At 41.0% G+C, this 24813-nt stretch overlaps 1 protein-coding gene across 1 annotated transcript in view; it reads right to left on the bottom strand.

Moving 5' to 3' along the window:
- Positions 1–1990: 1990 nt before the first annotated feature.
- LOC116973736 (proprotein convertase subtilisin/kexin type 5-like) overlaps positions 1991–24813 on the bottom strand; it is a 111713-nt gene continuing 88890 nt past the window's right edge. Inside the window, exon 5 of the mRNA XM_033022046.1 lies at positions 1991–2146. Within this exon, the coding sequence (XP_032877937.1) occupies positions 2015–2146 (132 nt within the window). The 3' untranslated portion in view covers positions 1991–2014. The remainder of the gene's footprint in view (positions 2147–24813) is intronic.

Below are 24813 nucleotides of genomic sequence, written 5' to 3' on the forward strand. Positions count from 1 at the left end.
CACAACTCTCTGTGAGAAAAAGTGTTTTCTCGTCTCCGTTCTAAATGGCTTACCCATTATTCTAAAACTGTGTCCCCTGGTTCTGGACTCCCCCAACATCGGGAACATGTTTCCCGCCTCTAGCATGTCCAAACCCTTAATAAGCTTATATGTTTCAATAAGATACCCTCTCATCCTTCTAAGCTCTAGAGTATACAAGCCCAGCTGCTCCATTCTCTCAGCATTTGACAGTCCCGCCATCCCGGGAATTAACCTTGTAAACCTACGCTGCACTCCCTCAATAGCACGAATGTCCTTCCTCAAATTAGGGGACCAAAACAGCACACAATACTCCAGGTGTGGTCTCACTAGGGCCATATACAACTGCAGAAGGACCTCTTTGCTCCTATACTCAACTTCTCTTCTTATAAAGGCCAACATGCCATTCGCTTTCTTCATTGCCTGCTGTACCTGCATGCTTTCTTTCATTGACTGATGAACAAGGACCCCCAGATCCCATTGTACTTCCCCTTTTCCCAACTTGACACCATTTAAATAGTAATCTGCCTTCCTGTTTTTGCTACCAAAGTGGATGACCTCACATTTATCCACATTAAACTGCATCTGCCATGCATCTGCCATGCATCTGCCCACTCACCCAACCTGTCATTAAGTAGAGGCTTTTCACATAGATCGGCAGTGAAAGTCCAATGGAAATTAAATGCAAATAATGATCACGAAAGTTGTATATGATAGATTGAATCAATATTGTCCATCCTACACGACAACACAAGGTAAAGATGACTCTTGAACACTTTTGTTAAGTGTAAAACTTTGTATAAAATGTGTCAAAAACGATAAACAATTGAAAACTCCTCTGACTAAAATCTTTCAGAGGCAAAAAGGGTAGCGTAATTAGATATGGTAATCTGATCCTTATCATTGACTTTATTATTGATGTATTAATGATAAGTTGTTGAACAATTTTTTCACTCAAGTCTTTCTAGAAGACGTGCAAGAAGGAACTGGTTTACTAGGGGACTGAGGATCTAGTTGGAGGGAGGAACTAAAGGGAATCCACATTTGCCAAGTAATGGCTTGTATTCATTGGAATTTAGAAGGATGAGAGGGTTCTTATAGAAACATATAAAATTCTTAAAGGATTGGACAGGCTAGGTGCAGGATAAAATGTCCCGATATTGGGGGAGTCCAGAACCAGGGGTCACAATTGAAGAATAAGGGGTAGCCATTTAGTACTGAGATGAGGAAAATAAATTTCACCCAGAGAGTTGTGAATCTGTGGAATTCTCTGCCACAGAAGCCAGTGGAGATCAATTCACAGGATGTTTTCAAAAGAGAGTTAATTTTAGCTCTTAGGGCTAAAGGAATCAAGGGATATGGGTAAAATGCAGGAACGGTGTACTAATTTCAGATGATCAGCTATGATCATATTGAATGGCTCGAAGGACCGAAAGACCTACTCCTGCACCTTTTTTTCTATGTTTCTATGGGTGAGATAGCAGCAGTCTTTTCAGCAAATTGCTCACTGTATGGCTTTAGCCTACTGGGTCCCATCTATCACATCCTGTGTGCTGTACAGCTCTCTGGAGAAATACAGAATCCAAACAGGATATAAAAGTGCCAGAACAACCAATTTTTCATTATAGTGCCTCATTGTGTCATTTATTTGATATTATCATACAATTTAGCCATTGCCAACACAGGCTGCATTTTAACCACAGCCATTGTTAGAAAATGACAATGGTTATTCACAGAATATTAATTTTAGTGAAGCACACTACCATGATGGTCAATGACACCACTTGTATGGGATTGTAATGGGCACTTTTTGCCTGCACTTGCCTCAAAACTCTGCAACTGTTCCACACAAAATGTTAGTGGCTTGTAGAGCATGGCACAGCAATCCTTTCACAAAGTGGTAACATTTTGATCAAGACAGACAGCTGGAAGCATAGATGTCTTATTTCCAGTCTCTCAAAATTTCAGTTGTGAGCTTCGCTCATTTTTAAATTCTTCACACTAAAAGAAGTGACTCACCATCATCAACAATAGAAACCACAATTCCTCTCCCAGTAATATTTCTTTTCCAGACAGGCATAATGTTGAGGTCAAATCGTTCGGGTTTCCCATATTGTCCTTGGTTATACTGAAAGACAGCACACTTGACAGTTACAACCAGAAACTCAAACTGTAATATTTCAGCTGTTTCAAATAGTGCTTCTATGCCTTTTGTTAAGCTACTTAAAAAAAAACTTCTGCACATATGTACTGTACAGTATCTTAAACATATAATAAATGTTATTATGAGGAATCATTTTGTTTACAACATAGTCATTTAATAAATTCATAATAAATAAATAATAACACATATATGTGTGTTAGTGTGTGTTATTTTGAACATTTATATATATACTAGACCAAGTGCAGACCCGTTGGGTCTGTTCCCCCAAAGTGTGGTTGCGGGGGGGGGGGGGAGGCATGCGGCGTCACACACACTAACTACCCCCCCCCCCCGCATACACGCTAACTACCCCCCTTGATATTATATTAATATGATTAATTTGCTCCTAGATTAATTTGCTCTGCATCTAGAGAGGGGAGGGGGGGGGTGTAGAGAGTGAGGGCAGAGAGAGAATGGGGAGAGACAGAGAGAAAGGGGCAGAGACAGAAGGGCAAGAGACAGAGGGAGAGGGGGTGGAGGGGAGGATGTTAGGGAAGGTGGGTGAGGGTGGGGGAGGAGGGGTGAGAGAGATGGGAAGAGAGAAAGAAGGGAGGAGAGAGAGGGGGAGAGAGAGGGAGAGAGGAGGGCTGAGAGGAGGAAGGGAAGGGGGGTGAGGGGGGTAAGGGAGGGGGAGAGGTGGGGGGGGAGGGAGGAGGAGGGAGAGGGAGGGTGGGGAGTGGATGGGTGGAGGGAAGGGGGTAGGGGAGGGGGAAGGGGGTTGGAGGGAGGGTGGGGAGGGCAGGGGGGTGGGGAAGAGGAATGGGGGAGAGAGGGAGGGAGGGGAGAGAGAGAAAGGGGGCGAGAGAGAGAGCGGGGGAGAGAGAGAGAGGAGGGAGAGGGGAGAGAGAGAGAGAGAGAGAGAGAGAGAGAGAGAGAGAGAGAGAGAGAGAGAGAGAGAGAGAGAGAGAGAGAGGGAGAGACAGAGAGAGTGAAATGCAGCCGTGTGTGTCACGCGTTCAGAATGTTCTGGAAATGAAGCGTGCGCGTCTCATGCACGAAAGTTGTCGGCAGCTCTATGAAATTCAGGGGAGGAGCCTGCCACGCATTAACCACCCCCTCCCCCCCCCCCCCCCACACACACACACACACACACAGCGGGTCCAATCTAAGCTGTCAATGAAGACAGCAAATTTTTTTTTTTTAAACTGTCTTTGAAATTAAAAGTTAATGTTAAGAATTAGTGATGTTAAGTGAGAAATAATTAAATTAAATTAAATGAAAAACAATGGAATCAACAATAATTAGTGGAGTTAAATGAGAAACAATAAAATTCAATGCAATGAAAAAATAAATAAACAATGCTTTAATCCACAGTGGGGGGGGGGGGGGCAGGAGGCAGGGGGGGGGGGGGGGGTGGGCGGGCGGGGCAGGGGGGTCCAGGATGCAGGTGGGCCAGGAGCAAAGGCATTTTGAGGTCAGCAGCTGGGCAACCAGTTATATATTTTTTAAATGTCAGTTAGGTGATACATTTTAGTAATATCTCGGGAAATAATTAAACAAATTTATAGAGGATTGGATTTTTGAAATCATAAGGAAATTTTCTACCAGAAGATGTACAAATTTCATTGTTATTGTAATGTCAGTAGCTGGGCAGCGGTCAGATTTTAAAAACAAGTCAGGAAAATAATGTACCAAAGTAGTGGATTTCTAAAATCACAAGGAAAATCTCTACTGAAATATGTAAAAAAATTCCCGTTTCGGCGTCTGGTTTTCGAGGAGATACGTTTCACATGCAAAATGACACACACACACACACACACACACACACACACACACACACACACACACACACACACACACACACACACACACACACACACACACACACACACACAGAATTTTAATAAATATATGATATAGTTATTTTATAAAAAGTTATTTTGAACATATATGTAAATATATATGAATCTATATAAATATAGATTCAAAAAACCCAACCAAAATATCAGAAACATAGATGGAGAGAAAAGATGGAAAGAAAATATCAGATGTCAAGAAAGAACATGCAGAAAAATGAAATAGAAAGATTGAGGGAGAAAAGATAAAGAAAACCTTCATACTGCAGAGAAAAGGGATGGAATCTCTCAGTTTCCAGATGCTACTTTGCTCGGCTGGGATAATTTCACCTCAATACCACTGCTGCCTTTGAACTAACTTGCTCTGAGGTTTACACGAGCAACTTAGTTAATAACCCAAAAAACGCTGTTTTTATTTTCATCAGTAGCCACTGTAAAGGACTGCATATGCACATAACCATATGCTGTGAGTATAATCTGGCATTGCCCTAATTCTTCTCCCCAACCTTTTACTATTGTTTCCTGCCGTGTTCTTATTACTGAATTCTACAATTGATACAGTAAATATCATTGAATATAACTGATAGGAAACAGGTCCAGAAGGACTTGTGTGGCATTTGATGTGAAACCACGTACTTCTTTATGGTTACAATTTCACTGTACAAACCAAACAGTAGGAGAAGGATTTGCATTTACTGTATACTGCCTTTGAATGCCCAAAGAGCTTTACAACCGAGGATGCTTGGAGGAAATCCTCCCCAATATTTCATCAAAACAGTGAACAATTCTTCTGGACATCAAAGATGTATTACAACATATCCTAAGCACATAGCATTTTCACTCCCTCGGCCATGGCATTAGTTTTGCACAAGAATGTCTGTGACTGAGGCAACAATGTTTTTATCAATCACGAATAAAATAGATTTAAGACAAGGGAGACAGCACAAAGATTTTTAAAGTTTAGGTTATGGTAAAAATTAAAAGTTCAGCTACAAAAATCTGAGCAGGCGCTGAATTGAGAGGCAGCAAGTCATTGTAGCTCCAAGTTTTGTTTTAGTGTTTTAGTGTTTTAGTGTGTTTTGTTTAGTTTTTGTAAGTATTTATTGCTCTCAGGTAGTGTCCACATGGCATTTTATGTATATTCTCTCTGCGTTCGTTTTGAATGTGTGGGTTTGATGGTTGGGGGCTTCTGGATATCTGAATTTCCCTGAGGGGATCAATAAAGTATTTATTATTATTTTATTATTATTATTATTTATTCAAAAAAATCACTGAAATAAATGCTCAAAGGCAACCTTTGCGCGATACGTCTGGTATTATTTGGCTCGTGTGACTTGCTGTAAATTGGTGAGCTCTCGTCACATTGGGACAAAAATAACTGGTATTTGAGAATAGAATAATCTATGCAAAGGATTGAGGCAAACGGAGTTCTTTTGTTTGGCATTTCAGGTAATTTTAATTACCATGCAAACCAGAATACTGGCTGGAAGGCAGTTCCGGGTTTTATTGATTCATCATCATTGCAATTAATGTTCTGCCATTTTGTAGCTGTTCAACATACCTTCTAATGTTGGCGTTGTAGATGCAAAGGGTTTAATGTGAGATTCTAGACTATAGGAGGAGCAACATTAATGAAACACAATTGAAATTCACGGGGAATAGAATTACAAAATTAAAGGCTTATAATTAAAACTTAACTAACACTACATCAGGGAAATGTGAAATGGTGTTGGTGTAAACTGATGTAATAACAGAAAAAGCAAAACATTTGTTTTTGCTGTGTGGGTTTAAGGGTTAACAATATTTTAACATGGATTCTTTAACAAAGTAAGTTGATTCAAATAATGTTAGACAGGCAGCAACTGATGACTTGTAATGTAGAAGAATTACCTGGGTAATTTTTGCCACAATCAAGTCAGGCCTTAATAGTAACCATTGTAATTAGAAATTTGTATTTATTATCCTGTATTTTTTTTGCTGCTTTCATATTCAATTAATATCCTAGTTTATAGTGAAGGCTTTAATCTAAATTGAGAAAACATTTTCCTCAGAAAATATGTACAATGCACCATACTTGAACTCAACTCTAACTGCAATGTACAATGAGGAACTTGGGATTTTATCGCACAATGGCTATTTATAGATGCTTAAACCTTCTTTAAAATGAGGTTCATCCTTTGGTTGTCTTTTCTTTCGGCCCAACACTGTTTCTATGCTAAAATGAGGGATTAGCAACAATGAGTCTTTTGCATTTATTACATAACCCATTCTTCTTGCTGAGTTCTCCTATGGCTTTGAATTTGATTAGACTTGTACTTTAAACTTATGTCCACTTAGAAGTGAATGGAGAGTTTTCAAGCTTATTTCACCAAGGCAGATCACAATTGAAGAGTTCACGTTGTCGGCCTAAACTAAATTTGAATCCAGGGACCGAGGTTTAAAAGAAACTGTGTAAACCCCAAACATTATAGAGTCTGGCGAAGCCCTTAGCCATGTAAGCCAAACATTGTTCGATTCCTTTCCTAAATGTCCATGCTTTTCACTCCTACTTTTGGACACAAACCTAATATCTGTCTCTCAGGTACACTTTAAGTGTGGAATTTTACAAACTAATTGCTGACTCATTGTACATGTTTGGCTGCTTACCTTCATGTGAAGTGATGAGTAATGCCACATGTTGAAGGAAGTATATGAATGCAACGTTAATGTAGACCACATTATGCTGCTGTCAATATCTCTTTAATACGTTTTGTTAGGTGCCTAACAGAACTGAGTGGTAGCTTATTTATAATTATATAAAAATAAACTAGAGGCAGGACAGGTGCATTAAAGAATGTTTATAATGTACAAATTAGTTAATACCAATGCAAATGGCACCACTGTAATTTGCAGAGGCCCTGTAGCACAAGAGAATCTCACAAACTGTGGGAGGGCTTTACTATTAAAGTCTGCAAATGTAAAATTGCGAGCAAATTGCGATAAACTGCTCATTATGTGCAGAATCCTGCTGAGGCCCGAGGTCTTTGAAAATGTCCCCCACATGTAACTATGATAAAGTGTTGGAAACACATGGCCAAATTGCACATTTGAGCCTTATCCTTTTTACACATTTAATAAGAATGGGAAATGTGATCTGCTACTCCATAATGCTATGGTGAAGGTTTGTATCTGTCTGACAGTAACCGTACGTCCATATAAATTTATTTTACGGAACTGACAATGGGTCTTCTTACTAAACCCTGGTACTGGGTCTAATCCATTTTATTTAATGATTGAATTCAATGAGGGATGAACATCAAGCAAAGCTGAACCTACCTGCTCAGCACTTCAACTCCCCCTCCCATTCCCAATCTGACCTTTCTGTCCTGGGCCTCCTCCATTGTCAGAGTGAGGCCCAGCACAAATTGGAGGAACAGCACCTCATATTTAGCTTGGGTATTTTACACCCCAGCGGTATCAACATTGACTTCTCTAACTTCAGATAGCCTTTGCTTTCTCTCTCCATCCTCTTTCCTTTCCCAGTTCTCTCACTAGTCTTACTGTCTCCGACTATATTGTATCTTTGTCCCGCCCCCTCCCCTGACATCTGTCTGAAGAAGGGTCTCGACCCGAAACATCGCCCATTCCTTCTCTTCAGAGATGCTGCCTCACCCGCTGAGTTACTCCAACATTTTGTGTCTAAAGCTGAACAGGAATTGCTTTTGTACTTACATATATGAAAATGTAGGACAAAATACATTTTAGAAAAGCTGTTCTCAGCTCAGTAACAAATTAAGGGCCTGTCCCACTTGGCCGTCATTTGCGCCTCATTTACGCGTCATATGTAAAATAGGTCGACACGTCGTTACGCGCGACATTGCACGCAAATCACGCGTCATCATGCCGTCTGCTGCGCGTGACGTCATTAGAATACACTGCGCCGCGACGCGTGAGAGATTGGGATGCCAGCGTGCGACGCCAATGCGTCAGCGTCCGTACCCAATGCATCAGCGTGCGTACGCAAAACGTCACGCAGGTGGCGCGCGAGGTGCAGCAGGCAGTGAAGAAAGCGAATGGTATGTTAGCTTTCATAGCAAAAGGATTTGAGTATAGGAGCAGGGAGGTTCTACTGCAGTTGTACAGGGTCTTGGTGAGACCACACCTGGAGTATTGCGTACAGTTTTGGTCTCCAAATCTGAGGAAGGACATTATTGCCATAGAGGGAGTGCAGAGAAGGTTCACCAGACTGATTCCTGGGATGTCAGGACTGTCTTATGAAGAAAGACTGGATAGACTTGGTTTATACTCTCTAGAATTTAGGAGATTGAGAGGGGATCTTATAGAAACTTACAAAATTCTTAAGGGGTTGGACATGCTAGATGCAGGAAGATTGCTCCCGATGTTGGGGAAGTCCAGGACAAGGGGTCACAGCTTAAGAATAAGGGGGAAATCCTTTAAAACCGAGATGAGAAGAACTTTTTTCACACAGAGAGTGGTGAATCTCTGGAACTCCCTGCCACAGAGGGTAGTCGAGGCCAGTTCATTGGCTATATTTAAGAGGGAGTTAGATGTGGCCCTTGTGGCTAAGGGGATCAGAGGGTATGGAGAGAAGGCAGGTACGGGATACTGAGTTGGATGATCAGCCATGATCATATTGAATGGCGGTGCAGGCTCGAAGGGCCGAATGGCCTACTCCTGCACCTAATTTCTATGTTTCTATGTTTCTATGATACCCCAAGATGTTGATGAACAGGCAAAGAGCAAATTCCTCTCCTCTTTCTTTACTGGTATACCTCGAAGCTAGGGAGCATATACGCCAAGAAGGAACTACTAAATTCATAGCTTCAATCCTCAGAAGTTCCAAACAACATTGTTGCATTCTCACTCAACTGTTAAAGTTCAAGGATTGATCACTCATCACTCCGGTGTCATAGGTACGTAGATAGGGTGGTGAAGAAGACTTTTGGCATATTGGCCTTCATCAGTCAGGGAATTAAGAAGAGAGGTTGGGACATTATGTTATAGTTATGCAATATGTTGGTGAGGCTGCATTTCTTCAATTTTTAACAGCCAGCTATAGGAAAGATGCAATTAAGCTGGAAAAGATGCAGAGAATATTTACAAGGATGTTGCCAAGACGGCCTGAGCTCTAGGGAGAAGGAGAGCATGCTAGGATTATATTCTTTGAAGTACAGGAGGCTGAGGGGTGATCAAATAGAGATGTATAAAATCATGAGGGGTGTAGATAGGGTGAATGCACAGTTTTTTGTTCCAAGGATAGAGAAATGGAGAACTAGAGGGCATAGGTTTAGGGTGAGAGAGGAAAAAGTTAGTAGGAACCTGAGGGGCAAATTTTCATACAGAGGGTGGTGGATATACAGAATGAGCTACCAGATGAAATAATTGGTACAGGTACATTCGCAGCATTCGAAAATACATTTGCATGGGTACATAGATAGGTAAGGTTTAGAGGGCTATGGGCCAAATGTGTGTAAATGGAACTGGCTTAGACAGGGGCTTTTGATCAGCATGGTGAGTTGGGCCAAGGGGACTATTTCTGGTGTAGGAGGGCTGGTATGAATTGGCTTCCAAGGACACAAAGAGAGTCTTGTTACATGGTAAGGAATAATAAGGAAACGGATTATTTCATTTTTCAACTATATTTCCAATGTAGCGGTCACCATGTATCAGGAATTCAGGTGCCTTTGCCGCACAATGTTAAACTGTCAATTTAATTCCCTGGAAGTGTTTGTCCAGATTTCTACTGCATGCAATGAGCAGAGTTACAAATTTAAACCTGGAAACTCTCTTGCAGACCAGTTTTGCTTTATTTCTTGGGCTTCAAGCATAAAAGGTTAATTCCTACTCTGAATAACTTTGTGTGAGACATACAAATTGGCAACACACCCAAGGAGAAGGCATGCATTCTTTTCAAGGCCAGCAGTTTGGTCAGGCTCCAAAATACTTTAATTAAGACTGTGATGTACTTGCATTTTCTTAATTCCAACAGGTCTATTGCAATTTGGCAGGATTCCAGTTAGAAAATGTAAAGAATATGATGGGGCGGTGTTGTTGGTTGGGAATCGGTGAGAAAGTGACGGCATTAAAACCACATATCCAATATATTCAGATATAAAAAATATTGTAAAAGAATAAAGAGTGTAAATAAAGGACGTACTGTGACACAAACATGTATATTTCAGGGTCTTTGCGATTAAGCAAAAATTCAAAATCACACATTAGGTGGGAAGGGGGAGAAAAGGAAAGTAATACATGAAAACAATATCTGCACTGATGGACAAAGATATTTGAAATAGATATCATACTGCTCTGTGTACATACTTTGTTTTCTGTGTGTGGATGCATGCTGGGGTGTGCAAGTTTATGTGTGAGATATGTGCAGAAGTATTTGTTGTGCGTGAGTGGGAGATGCAGGTATATGTCTGTACTGATGTGATTGTATATTTAAGGTATGCATGTATGTACATGTATAGCAGCTGGGGATGGGTAGATGTGGAGGCTTATTTGTATGTATGTGCATATGTTTGGGTATCTGTGTTACGGGGCTGTCCCACTGCGGCAACCTAATAGGTGAGTTTAGAAAAGTTTAGGAGAGTTTGAAAAAGTGTAATGTTGAAGACCTCCTTCGACCTCCTTCAACTATGTTGAAGACTAGCTTCGACGAGCTTCGGGAAAATTGGACATCGAATAGTGGAGAGTGAAGACGACCTCCTTCGGTCTCCTTCGACCTCCCTTCGACTATGTTGAAGACTATCTACGACTACCTTCGACTACCTTCGATTACCCTCGACTACCCTCGATTACCTACGAATAACATGCCGACCTACTACGACCTACTTCGACTAAACCTACAATTAAAAAAAATATCGATTTTTTCCATGGCGACCTTTTTTTACTCGTGGGCATTTTTCAACATGTTGAAAAATACGCCACGACCTAGCTGAGACCTCGAGTACGTGGGGACTACTCTTGAGCATGAAGGAGTTACAAAGACTTCCTAGGACCTCGTGTCGACCATGCTGCGAGTATGAGTCGAGCGCAAACTCTTCCAGACTCGCCAATTAGGTCGCCGCAGTGGGACATCCCTTTAAGCGAATAAATATTTTTATAGAATATACACGTATTTGTGAATGGATAAGTGTGTGTGTGTTTGTGTTTGTGGGTGGAGGTTATATGTGTGTGTTTTTGCATATGTGTGTGTGCGTGCGTTTACATGTGTGCTTATGTGTGTGTTTAAATGTGTGCTTATGTGTTTGTGTGTGTGTACATGTGTGCTTATCTGTGCGTGTGTGTGTACATGTGTGCTTATGTGTGCGTGTGTACATGTGTGTGTGTGTGTACATGTGTGTGTGTACATGTGTGCTTGTATGTGTGTGTGTGTGTGGTGGGGAAGGGAGTGGGTTGGGGTCGTTGTGTGTGTGTGTGTGTGGGGGGGGGAGGAGATGGGGGTCATTTTGTGTATGTGTGTGTGTGGGGAGTGGGGAGGGGAGGGGGGGGGTCGTTGTGGGTGTGTGTGCGTGCACGGGAATAGGCATCGAAGCCGAAATGTGCATCAGTCAAACTTTTACGTGCAGTTTTGACAACTACACACGTCCTTGGAGAGGAAAGATAGTGTACAGTAATTTGTCGCTGGCATCCCCCCAAACTCAAACAGATTATTTACCACCAATCAATATTGATGACCGCCAGCGACCAGTTAGAGTTTAAAAAAAAATCAGCTTCAAGGAGAATCAGTCTCTTGCTCACGTTTTATTTTAGCCACTGGGCAGCGAGGTGAAAAAGCTGTGCGCAGAGCTCATTTTTCATTTCTTCATGGGAATGTGAGCAGTGATGGACTAGTGCTGGGGGAGCATTCAGATCAATGCCATTCTGCATGGTGCTCAGCCACAGGAAATAGCATGCAGAAAACAAGGCAAAAGATTACAAGAGGACACTAAACCAGCAAGTGATAAGAGTTTAGAAAGATAGGAGTGGCACGGAGGAGGCAGAGAGTAAATGAGTGAGGATTGAGTATGAAGCAAAAGGAAAATGTAAGTGACAGGAATAAAATAATTGTAGAGCTGCAGAATTAAATAAATTGAGTACTTAATTGAGAACTAATGTGGAAAACTAGTTATCGTTCTTAAACCAAAGCAAAACTGAACCATCCTACCAACAACAAGAGAGCGGTCCTGAGCTACTATCTACCATAATGAAGACCATTGAACTATCTTTAATTGGACTTTACTGGACTTTATCTTGCATTAACTGTTATTCACTTTACCATGTATCTGTACACTGTGGACCGCTCGATTGTAATTATGTATAGACATTCCGCTGACTGGTTAGGATGCAACAAAAAACAAAAATATTTTCACTGTACCTCGGTACACATGACAATAAACTAAACTAAACTAAAATACACATGAAGAACAATGTCATAAGTTATGAGTCTTTTTAAAATTTACATACTGACAAATCCCTTGAACCTTTTCTCTGTCACTTTGTTGCTGTCTCTCAAATTAAAGAGATTTAACATATTCCAACCAGTCTAACTATATTGCAAAATAAACAACAATACAAAATGCCAAATTCCAGTCACCAGATAACTTAAATGCTGAACTAAAATTTCAAATATCACACTGTGCAAACTTTTATTGCTTAGACTTTTCACAGTTTCATTGTATGTTCTAATGTGGTCATATTGAATTGTGACATTTCAAAATATAACACGTTATTTTCATAAATAAAATACATAAATGAGCCAAAGATAGATATAAGATAGATAGATTCTCTGTCTAAAGAAGGGTCTTGACCCAAAGCGTCACCCATTCCTTCTCTCCAGAGATGCTTCTCTCCAGAGATGAGTTACTCCAGCATTTTGTGTCTATCTTCGGTTTAAACCAGCATCTGCAGCTCCTTCTTACACATACATGAGCCATAAAGTTTCAACTTCTCCAGTGATAATTCTGACCAAAATGTTCGTGCAGGGACTAAATGGACTGACAATTTTATATTCAAGGCACCACTCACTGTACAATTAATCTACAGGGTGTAGTGTGAATGTTCACCATCTCAGTTACAGAATCAACTAAGTGTTCAGATTAGCATGGTAGCAAGTCAGTCATTGACAGGATTACAAAAGGTGCTGGGGATTTAAAGCACATAAAAACAGATTGGGATTGGAGGTGAGAAAGATGTTTTTTTTGGTAACAGGGATTAAGTGTATGTGAGACTATTCCTGCCTAATGGACTGATCTTCACATATTCAGTTCCAGTCCACAGCCAATAATACGGGTGCATCATAGGATGAGGTATGGAAGTGACAAGTTGGGGCGGCAGACCTGGAGATTGGGGCCTTGGAATCTTAACGAATGTTGTAACAGGATTGAACGATTGGGGAGGGATTGGAGGGCAGCCACCAGAACAATATTTGGGAAATATGCGGAAATTGTCCTAGTTTGGCATTGTGTTAACAGACCAGATTCTCCAGGGAGTGACCAATGATGGGTATTACCAGAGCAGCAAGTTCCAAATCCCACTGTAACATCCCCAAATTTGCATTGTGCAAAGCACCACTTTGACACAGTATTCTCAACTGGTGGGACAGCCTGGTAGAGGTATTAATAGCATTTTATGCGGGTGTAAAATTATTTTAAATTGCATAATGCTGAAAAAACTGGTAATGAGCTTCCAGTGAAGGTGGTGGAGGCAGGTTCGTTTTTATCATTTAAAAATAAATTGGATAGTTATATGGATGGGAAAGGAATGGAGGGTTATGGTCTGAGCGCAGGTATATGGGACTAGGGGAGACTATGTGTTCGGCACGGACTAGAGGGGTCGAGATGGCCTGTTTCCGTGCTGTAATTGTTATATGGTTATATGGTTATATGGTTATATGGTTGCAAAATTATTTCTGGGCACGTGGGAAAAGAACTAGAAATGCAATAATTGGTTGTCATCTTTGGGACCCTCTCTGGGCCAGGAAATTTAGACAAAATGAAGGTGATTGGTGATGCACTTTTCTCTGACTGTCTCTTTCCTGCCTTCACACACACCAATCTTGTTGGGACAAAAATAGTCTAGTTAAGAGCCACAGGTCAGCACTGTGGTGCAGCGGAGGAGCTACTGCCTTATAGCACCATAGACCCGGGTTCGATCCTGATTATGGGTGTTTGTCTGTACGGAGTTTGTATGTACTCCCCGTGACCTGTGTGGGTTTTTCTCCGAGATCTTTGATTTCCTCCCACACTCTAAAGACGTACAGGTTTGTAGGTTAATTGGCTTGGTTTAAATGTAAAACAAAATATTAAATTGCCCCTAGTGTGTGTAGGATAGTGTTAATGTGTGGGGACCGCTGATAGGTGCGGACTCGGCGGACTGAAGGGCCTGTTTACGCGCTGTATCTCTAAACAAAAACTAAACTAAAGATACCATCTATCTGCCTGATGGTAATAAATAAATTGGGAGGTCTACCATTTCATCTGGCTATGTTCTTCCTTAGGAAGGGATTCTTGTAATAAGTAAAGGAACAAGGATCAGGTATAATGTTTTCAACTTTTATTTTGACACTATCAAATGTAAAGAAAAATAAAATTAATCCTGGATTTATCTGCAAAGAAAGAAAAGACGTGAATTTATAGAGCACGTCAAATAATGATTTTGGAATATGTCAGAGTAATTCACAAACAATGTTAAAGTGTATTGGACATGTCATGTAGAAGCACAAAATTGTCATTCTGTGCTAATGCTAGAGCAAGCACATAATGCTAATTATAATGTTAATTATATTAATTTATATTAATTACATGCACAAATATATTGTGTGCCAGAGTAGGAAATAGTCACGTGCTCAAAAGGACTGGGAAAAACAAAATGATTAAAAAGGCATCTCAATAATGCAATGCTCCAACACGGAGAAATGTTTCACTCTTTGATACTTTCAGCAAAATCATACATTGTTATAATTTTGCCACAATTAGCAAATGATAGAAGCCCTTGTACATTGTAATTACGGTTGCTTCAATTCAACACAATGAACGGCTCATTCTGTTTGAAGCATTTTTAACAACAAACTTGCAACTTAATGCTGAAGAAAGAAGAGTTCCACTTTATCATTTGTATTACTTGCCTGCGTAATGCTGAGGCAAGTAACATGATTTTTAATCAAATGGGCAACATTGAAAGCCAGTCTACTCCATATCAGGTAAGGTTTTTATAGGTGCTTCACAAATGTAGTGGTGAAAACCACACAGACAAGCAAAGGAAGCAAGTGAACATAATGCCACTGACCTTCAGGAAATCTCTACACCCTCAACTAATGAGGAGAAAGAATCCTTTAGTACGTGCAAATCACCACAATCATGCTTATGTCAATGGAGAATTCAGCCTCAGACAAACTGCATTGGATTTCTCCGAGCAGACCTCTTACTTGAATACTAAGGATTCAAGAGGGTCTGCAACAAACTATTTTCCTGGAGGAACAGCTATTTACAAACATGGCTCATGGCTATGCAATGAGTCAGGGAGAATTTTGCTCAATTGTTCTTTAAACTCCTTCACTACATCAAAGAGGCATCAAAGATGCAGCTATGGTGGCTTTCTTTACACTGAAAACACGCACATCTGCACTTTGCACTGGAGAGCGCATTTCAAGCTGAATCCTTTTGCTCATGTTATCCTTTTTATGCTAAACAAAAGTGTCAATAATTTACCCGCACTACCTCAAATTTTAGCATAAGCCCCTGAAGATTTTTCCTGCTTCAAGGTGTCAAGTTAAAAAATATATATATTTTGTGGATACAGTATTCTGCCACAAGTAAGGATGGTTTTCATTACAGCATTTATTTATTTGACAAGATGCAGCTTTAAGTGTGAATTCCCTGAAAACTGTTTACAGAACAAAGGATAGATTACTGGGTGAAATGTGCGCTCGGCTACATGATTAATAAATGGGAAATGCATAGCTCCCAAAAGAAAAAGGCAGCAAAGCTTGCAGTACTGAAAGCTTCATCAAAAGATGCATATATTCTGCCTTCTGTGAGCAGAAACAGTGTATGCAATGACTATTCCACCAGATGCACTATAATTTAAGAAATACCATGCCAGTACAAATGGTTACACACAGATTAATAATAATTTGCAAATTTTACTAATCAATTGCTATCATCTAAATAATGGCATAGTTTGTTCATGTACAAGGTATTGCTTTGAATTCTGGTCACTGAATAATACCAAGGATAACCAGACACTGGCCAAAGTAAAGATGAGGATAACCACACCAATGCCCAGTTAAAATGTTCAAGAAGGAACTGCAGATGCTGGAAGATCGAAGGCCCAGTTAAAGATGGAGTAACTCAATGGGTCAGGCAGCATCTCTGGAGAAAAGGAAGAGGTGATGTTTTGGGCCGAGATCCTTCCTCAGACTGAGAGTCAGGGGAGAGAGAAATGAGTGATATAGAAAGTGCATAGAACAAATTAATTAAAGATATGCACAAATCAACGATAGTCAAGGAAAGGTGGAGCCCACAATGGTCCATTGTTGGCTGAGGGTTAGGTGATTATGAGCAAAACTCAACAGGACTACAGTGAAATTAGTACAGTGAAATTAGATACAATGACTAGGGTGGCAGAGGGACGGAGTGAGAGAGGATGTTAGGGTTACTTAAAGCTAGTGAAATCAATATTCATACCACTGGGTTGTATGCAGCTGAAGTGAAATATGAGGTGCTATTCTGCCAATTTGCCTTTGGCCTCACTCTGACAATGGAGTTAGAGTCCTGCCAAGCTGTGAGAAGTCAACAAGGACCCTGGTATTGCTTTAGAGAAGCAGTGAATCGTGAGACACCAAAAGGAATAAATGAACGGAACCTTGATGATTCAGGTTCAACAGTTCCCCAGCGTAAGCATTTGGAAAGTCTTCATCTGAGCTTGCTGTTGACTGGGCTGTTCTTTTCTGTACTTCTGCGAGTTCCTTTCTGCCTTTCAATGAGCACAATGTATCCAGTGGTGGTTTAGATACCAAAGGGTAAAGTCCAATAAGTGCATGGCTTTGACTGCCTCAAGACGTAGTGTAAATAGACTATTGACAAATATTACGGGAGGATTAGTTTAAAATCTGGGGGTTGTGGACTACTTTTGGACAGGTAAGTTGGACTCTGGAGAATTTTCCAGCTCATTTCCTACGTAAAGTCTCCACAATTTTGCTATCATCCTTACTGTACACACAAGAAAACCAACCCAATGAAGCAGCATGTGCAATGGACTGTTATTAAAATTATTTTTAGGCCCAAGTGGCTGACATCCTGCACTGAATCCTGCATTTGTGGTGTTGCATCACTGCAGATCTGTGATGCAGGAGAAAGGTTTCAGGATTTAGATCAAAAAGGTGATAAAGATCGTGAGTTTAGGAGGAGATATGAGAATAGCTTGGGTATGTAAATCTAGTGTATTTTGTAGTTGGTGCACACTGTAGCCAATGCGCAACGGCGGTGGAGGGAAATAATACTTTGGACGTTTTTGTTTTTGTGAGTCAGTCAGGCTGGCTGCTTTGTCCTAGATGGTGATGAACCTCTCGAGGGCAATAAGTGCTGCATTCTCCTGCAGAGGAGAGTATTCTTTCACACTTCTCTCATGTAGATGACAGAACGCAGATGGGCTGTCAGAAACTGAGTCGTTCGGGGCAAAATACCTGAAGTTGGTTGTGGCAAGGCATTTATGTGGCTGATCCAGTTGATTTCCTGGTCAACAGTTTCCACAGGTAGTTGATGATGGGGGGCCCGGCAATGGTAGTGTCATTAAACGTTAAAGGTAGATGATTAAACTCGTTCCTGTTGGAGATATCCATTATGTGGCATTTTTGTAGCACAAATGTTACCTGTCACTTATCATCTTATGCCTGAATGCTGTCTACATGTTTCTGCATGCCTTAATAACTGCTTTCTGAGTCACTGCCCCCCCAAAATGTAGTTTGCTAACATGCTCTCTGGAACTGGAAGCACTATTCAAGTGTTAAAGGTTTAAGTATTCAAGTCCGGTGGTATGGCAAGACAAAGAACACAAAGTGCTGGAGGGAAACAGCAGGTCTGGCAATATCCGTGGAGGAAATGGATAGACAACATTCTTTTAGATTGAAGAAGTCACTACCTCTCCATTCCATCCACAGATGCTGCATATCCCATTGAGTGGCTCCAGCTCTTTTGCTCAAGATTTCAACATCTGCAGTTCCTTACATCTCCAGTGAATCTTACAATCGTTTTTTATTTGCTGAGTCCAATGATTCAATGTTTCCATTACCCAGATATCGTGGTCACCTGCCCACTGATCATATGGCTGGACACACTCTTCCTCTGGGAGTGCCACCCCTCACATTGCATCATGGCTGAGGGCTGCACTGAGGCTGCTTTCACAACATCAGGCCAGAGGTATAGAAGTGTGAAAATGCACACTTCCGATTCAAGGGACAGTTTATTTCCAGCTGTTATCAAACAACAGAACCACCCTCCCAACAACCAGAGAGCATTCCTGAGCTTCTATCTACCTCATTGCAGATCCTCAGAATATCTTTAATTGGACTTTACTGGACTTTATCTTGCACTGAATGTTATTCACTTTGTTGCCTTTATCATGCACTGCATCTACGTGACAATAAACTAAACTCAAAATAAACTCAACATGGTTTTCACTCAGATTGCCTGAACGTACCTAATCTCCTGGTTGCTAAACACTAATTCTCCTTCCCATTCTCACACACACCTTTCTGTCCTCAGTCTCCTCCATTGTCAGAGTGAGGCTAAACGCAAATTGGAGGAACAGCATCTCATATTTCGCTTGGGCAGCTTACAGCCCAGTGGTATGAATATTGATTTCTCTAACTACAAGTAACCCCGGCATTCCCTCTATCTCTATCCCTCCCCCACCCAAGTCGCATCAGCTTCTCGTTTTCACCCAACAAACTGCTAACAATGGTCTGTTTCTTTTATCATCGTTAATTTTTTGCATATTTTTCATTCATTGTTCTTTATCTCTCTCCTTCATCGTCTATATCTCCTGTTTCCCCTTTTCCCCAACAAGTCTGAAGAAAGGTCTCGACCCGAAACGTCACCCATTCCTTCTCTCCAGAGATACTGCCTGTCCCACTGAGTTACTCCAGCTTTTTGTGTCTATGCAGGGTTAATGCTGCAGCTCAGAGGTGTACAGAAGTCGGCTTTGCGTTATCCTAGCAGGAGCAGGGTGAGTGGGCAGCTCAGAATGCAGCAGTCTGTTCTGCCTTATTGGACTGCAGAAGGAGTCCTCCAGCACAGTGCAAAAGCAGCCAGTGACTCAGGCAGCAGGCAGAAGGTGCTGCTGCCTTCCAGGGCACAAGCTGTTGCCAGAAGCCAAGACTTCTGCAGAAAAACCCTTATTAAACCAGATGCAACCTCAGTAAACCCCACTGAAATGAGTGTGCCAAATTGGCTGCCAAATTACAAGTACGTGGAGATATATTTTAGCATTGCATTAGTTTCAATGGTTACAATTCTCATCATTGGTGCTGGAATGGGAACGAGAGAGCGGGGCATTATAATTACAGGCTAAGAAGACTTAATTTTCTGTAGATCTACAATTAAACTCCCATTAAACTTCAATTGACGAGCAACAAAAACACCTAAATTGTTACAAAGAGAAAACCCACTTGTTGACATTTATTGTAATAAATTATAAAAGAATTTTATAATAAAGCAATTCACCATATGAAATAATAGAAAAGAGTATTTTACCCAAACCAAGCCAGATTGTATTAAATTTAATATATATTTTGTGTATTAAAATATTGAAATCGAATGCAAAAACATTTGTTAATATAATGCAACATGTAAAACTATAATCGTATACTATGTCTTACATTCGAATTAGTGTTGCATTTCTGTAATATAGTGAGCTATTTTCAATGTTATTATTGAACAAAAATAAATGAGTCATTCTGTTTCTATTACAACTGCTTTAATTTGTAAATGGAACAAATATTGCAAAATAACTTTAGTCCAAAATTATCAAAGAAAGGAAAAGATAAATTTTGTTGTGCATTATGAAATGTAATAACCCTCTGTGCTATCTACAAGAACAGGGACAGCACTGTAACCTGCACTGTTTCTATGCCTTAGTCATCGTTGGCTGCAGTCTAAAACCAAAAATGAATCCGGCTGTTCGAATCCTTCATTTAACATTTGGCATAGATCACAGAGGATAGAAAAGTGCAGCACAGGAACAGGCCCTTCGGCCCACAATGTCTCTGCTGAACATAACATGATTCATATCCCTCCATTCTCTGCATATCTACCTATCTAAAAGCTCCTTAATGCCGTTATCGTATCTGACTCCACCACCACCCCTGCCAGCATAGTCCAGATATGCTTAATCATCCTTTATCATTTTATTTGTTCTAGATCTCTCTATATCACCATCTATATCTCTCGTTTCCTTTTCCTCTGACTCTCAGAAGAAGGCTTTTGACCTGAAATGTTACCTATTCCTTTTCTCTGGAGATGCTGTCTGATCTACTGAGTTACTCCAGCTTTTTGTGTCTATGCTGCAGACACCCACCATCTTCTGTGTAAAAGAAAATTGCCCCACACGTCTCCATTAAATGTTTACTGAAAATGCTGGAATAACTCAGCTGGGTCAAGGCAGCATCTCTGGAGAACATAGATAGGACCATTCTTCAGACTATCTACCCTATCAATGCTTCTTATAATTTTGTGTTTATCTGTCAGGTCTTCTCTCAACCTCCGGCATTCCAGAGAAAATAAACCAATTTTGTCCAAACTCTCTTTATAGCTAATACTTCCTAACCAGGCAGGATTCTGGTAAACCTCTTCTGCAGCTATACAGTGAATGGCAAGGCTCTGGGAAATGCTATAGAGCAGAGGGATCCCAGAAAATAGGTACACAGTTATATCACAAGTAGAAAGGATGGTCAAGAAGGCTTTCGGCACATTAGCCTTCATCATTCAGAGTATTGTGTATCAACAACTGTGTGTTGCAGCTGTACAAGACATTATTGAGGCCACGTTTAGAGTATTGTATTCAGTTTTGGTCACCCTGTTATAGGAAAGATGTCATCAAGCTGGAAAGGGTGCATTGAAGATTTACTAAGATATTGCCAGGACTCAAGGGCCTGAGCTACAGGGAGAGATTGAGTAGGCTGGGGCTCTATTCCTTGGAGAGCAGGAGGATAGAGGTTTATAAAATCATGAGGGAAATAGATCGGGTAGATGTACAGAGTCTCTTGCACAGGGTAGGGGAATCGAGGATCAGAGGACATAGGTTTAAGGTGAGCGGGAAAATATTTAAGGGCCTGTCGCAATTGGCGATTTTTTCGGCGACTGCTGGCGTCATATCAGTGTCGCCAAAAGATTTTGAACATTTCAAAATCCAGCGGCGACAAAAAAAATGTTGCGACACCTGAAAAAACACCGCGCATCAACACCACGTCACGGCGCGTCACGCTGCAATTATTTGCGGTGACCTGTTACATCAGTCAATGATGCCGGCAGTCACCGAAAAAATCGCCAAGTGGGACAATCCCTTTAAGGTGGATATCCCTTGGAGGGATATGGGCTAAGCACAGGCAGGTGCGACTAGTGTAGCTGGGTCATGTTGGCAGCTGTGGGCAAGTTGGGCTGAGGGCCTATTTCCACATTACATGGCTATGGCTCTATAAGACTATGCGTCATTTTGCAGATATTGTATAATGATGTTGTGGTTGGCTACTAGTTGAATTGGATTTGTCTTATTGGTTGTGGAACGACGGCAGAGTTTTGATATGATACATCAGTTATGAAATTTCTTTGCTCTGAGCAGCGTAAGTTCCTTTTGAATGTAATCTTAGAACATCAGCCCACAATGCCTGTGACAAACATAATGACAAAATAATCTAATCTTATCTGCCTGCACATAATCCATATCCCTCCATTCTCTGCACATCTATGTACATATCTAAAAAGCCTCTTAAACACCACTATTGTATCTGCCTTTACCACCATCAGAATAAAGCTTCTCCACATTAGCAACTCCCGCATACTGGTTTTGAATGAAAATTATTGCCTTGAAATACTCATTCTGCTCCTCTCTCCACAGATGCAGCCTGATCTGCAGAGTAATTCCAGCATTTCAGGTTTGTTGTTTTATTAAAAACTCTGCATAGCCGTTTTATTTTATACAGATGCTATCATGTTTCAGTGACTAAGGAGCCTTCTTGCTGTAAGCTGTGAGTTACTGTGATACCTCTGAAGTGTTGTAGAGCTCTGTCATTTTCACTCAGTATTCACATACATTAAAACCTAATACATCACTAACTGCAAGCATTGCTGTAAATAAACCAATTTAGTCAAGAAACAATTTCAGAAAAAGTATTAGATTAGTCTTCATAAGGCTGGATTATTGCTTGGACTAATTTATGATGTTATAACTGAAAACTTCTGTAAGTCATTTTGCAATGTTGCATATTTCCAGAGCTCGTGTAAACTGATGAACACAATTTTCGTAATCAGGATTAATATTGAGGCATGTAGTTATTTAAATTCTTGCTTCGCAGGATGCCCACCAAATCATACAAGGAAATAGGTTTATAATGTGTCTTTGGAAAATGTGCTCCCTCTCCATCACTTTAGTACTGTGTGTACATGTGTGTGTGTGTGTGTGTGTGTGTGTGTGTGTGTGTGTGTGTGTGTGTGTGTGTGTGTGTGTGTGTGTGTGTGTGTGTGTGTGTGTGTGCGTATATGAGTGTGTGCACGTATATGTGTGTGTGCATATATGTGTGTGTGTGTGCATTAATGTGTATGTGCGCATATGTGTGTGTGTGCATATATGTGTGTGTGCGTATATGTGTGCGTATGTGTGTGCGCGCGCGTTTATGTATGTGTGTGTATATATGTTTGAGTGTGTGCATATATGTGTGTGTGCATAAATGTGTGTGCATATATGTGTGTATGTACATGTGTGCATGTGCATGTGTGTATGTATGTACATCTGCTCGTGTGCATGTGCCTGTGCGTGTCTCCGTCTCTCTGTCTGTGCATGTGTCAGCACATATGTGCGTGTGGTTAATACAGAAGATAGAGAGGGACATAGCCAAGCACCCAAGGATACTTTTGCACAAACCAACCATTCAAACATGAGTGAAAATAAGGAGCTGCATATTTTATTGAAGTCTGCAGTGACTAAGATTTTCAAGGACTAATCTTCCATCTCATTAAGTCTCGTAGTGGTTGGTTAGATGTAAAAATAGGGAATGGGAAGGGAAACTATTAAACAGTCCACTAGGATTTCATTCATCCAATTCTTCATCAGTTTGAATAAAAACAACACCTAAGTATGAATCACCTCTGATGATCATAAATGGAGAAAAACAAATTTAATCTCAGATTTTCACCTTGCAATGTAAACAAATAGGTATAGCTGCCCAAGAAAACACATATCTGATCACTTTTTTAATCTGCTACCAGACCTTTTCCTCTAGAGCATAGGAGGCTGATCTAGTTGAGGCGTATAAGATCATGAGGGGCATGGATAACATGAATGCTCAAGGTCTTTTACCCAGTGTAGAGAAATCTAAAACTAGAGGCCATAGCTTAAGGTGCAATGGTGGAGTTTTCAGACGGACCTCAGAGGGTAGTCCATATCTAAAATGGGCTGCCAGAATAAGCAGTAGAAGTAGATGCAATTACGACTTTTAAAATACATTTGGGCAGACATATGGATAGGAAAGGTTTAGAGGACTTAGAGGTCAAATGCAGGCAAGTGGGACTGCCCCCAGAAAGCCAACGGTCGGCAAGGTAGACTGAAGGGCCATACAACTCTATTCTCTCTGAATTACAAGGGCATTATATAATAAGTATTATCTTCCATTTCTGTTATTTTCTCCTTTCTTCCGTTTTGAAGGTGTTACTTCTCAGAATGGTTCAGTTCCTCTGCACCTGCACCACTGAATCAAAATATATGGAGTTAATGAAGGAAAGTAGCACCGAGGTAACGGAGCATACAGATTGTTCTATTTCTCTCTGTCTGCGAGTGACAGAATTTGAATTTTGCAACCAACTATGCATTACATTTTGGAGGGCAGAGAATACCCATGTTATTGAATTGCTTGGAGGGTGAAAGGTGTCAAAGGCCTATTCCTGCTCTAGGTCGAAGTGTCCCGACCCAACATGTCACCTATCTATGTTCTATGTTCTATGTTCTATGATGCTGCCTGACCCGCTGACATGCTCTGACATTTGAAGAAAAAAAATTAGCATCTGCAGTTCTTTGTTTATCGATTCCTGCTCCATTTATTTATATTTGGTTTAGTTTAGAGATAAACCTTGGAAACAGGCCCTTTGCCCCCCCCCCCCCCCCCCCCCCCCCCCCCCCCCCACTAAGTCGATCACCCATACACTAGTTCTATATTAGCCCACTTTCCCATCTCACACACTAGAGGTGATTTACAGTAGCCGATGAATCTATAAACATGCACATCTTTGGAATGTGGGGGGAGACCGGAGCACCCAGAGACAACCTGTGCGGCACAGGGAAAACGTGCAGATTCCACACAGACAGCACCTGAGGTCAGGATCGAACCCGACTCTCTGGTCCTGTGAGGGTGCCGCCCTACCGCAGTGTATCTGTACCGCCCAATGATTAAAGAATGGAAAACCAGGTCCATCCTTTCTGTCGTTAAGCCAGGGATAATGTAATGCCCCTGTCCTTTCCATCTCAGTGGGCCGCCTAGGACATACCGAGGGTGCCAGCTGTGTATTGCCTTGATCAACTGAGCCACTGGGGAAGTAAATGAACATG

This window comes from Amblyraja radiata, chromosome 5, assembly GCF_010909765.2.
Source record: "Amblyraja radiata isolate CabotCenter1 chromosome 5, sAmbRad1.1.pri, whole genome shotgun sequence".
Lineage (NCBI taxonomy): Eukaryota > Metazoa > Chordata > Chondrichthyes > Rajiformes > Rajidae > Amblyraja > Amblyraja radiata.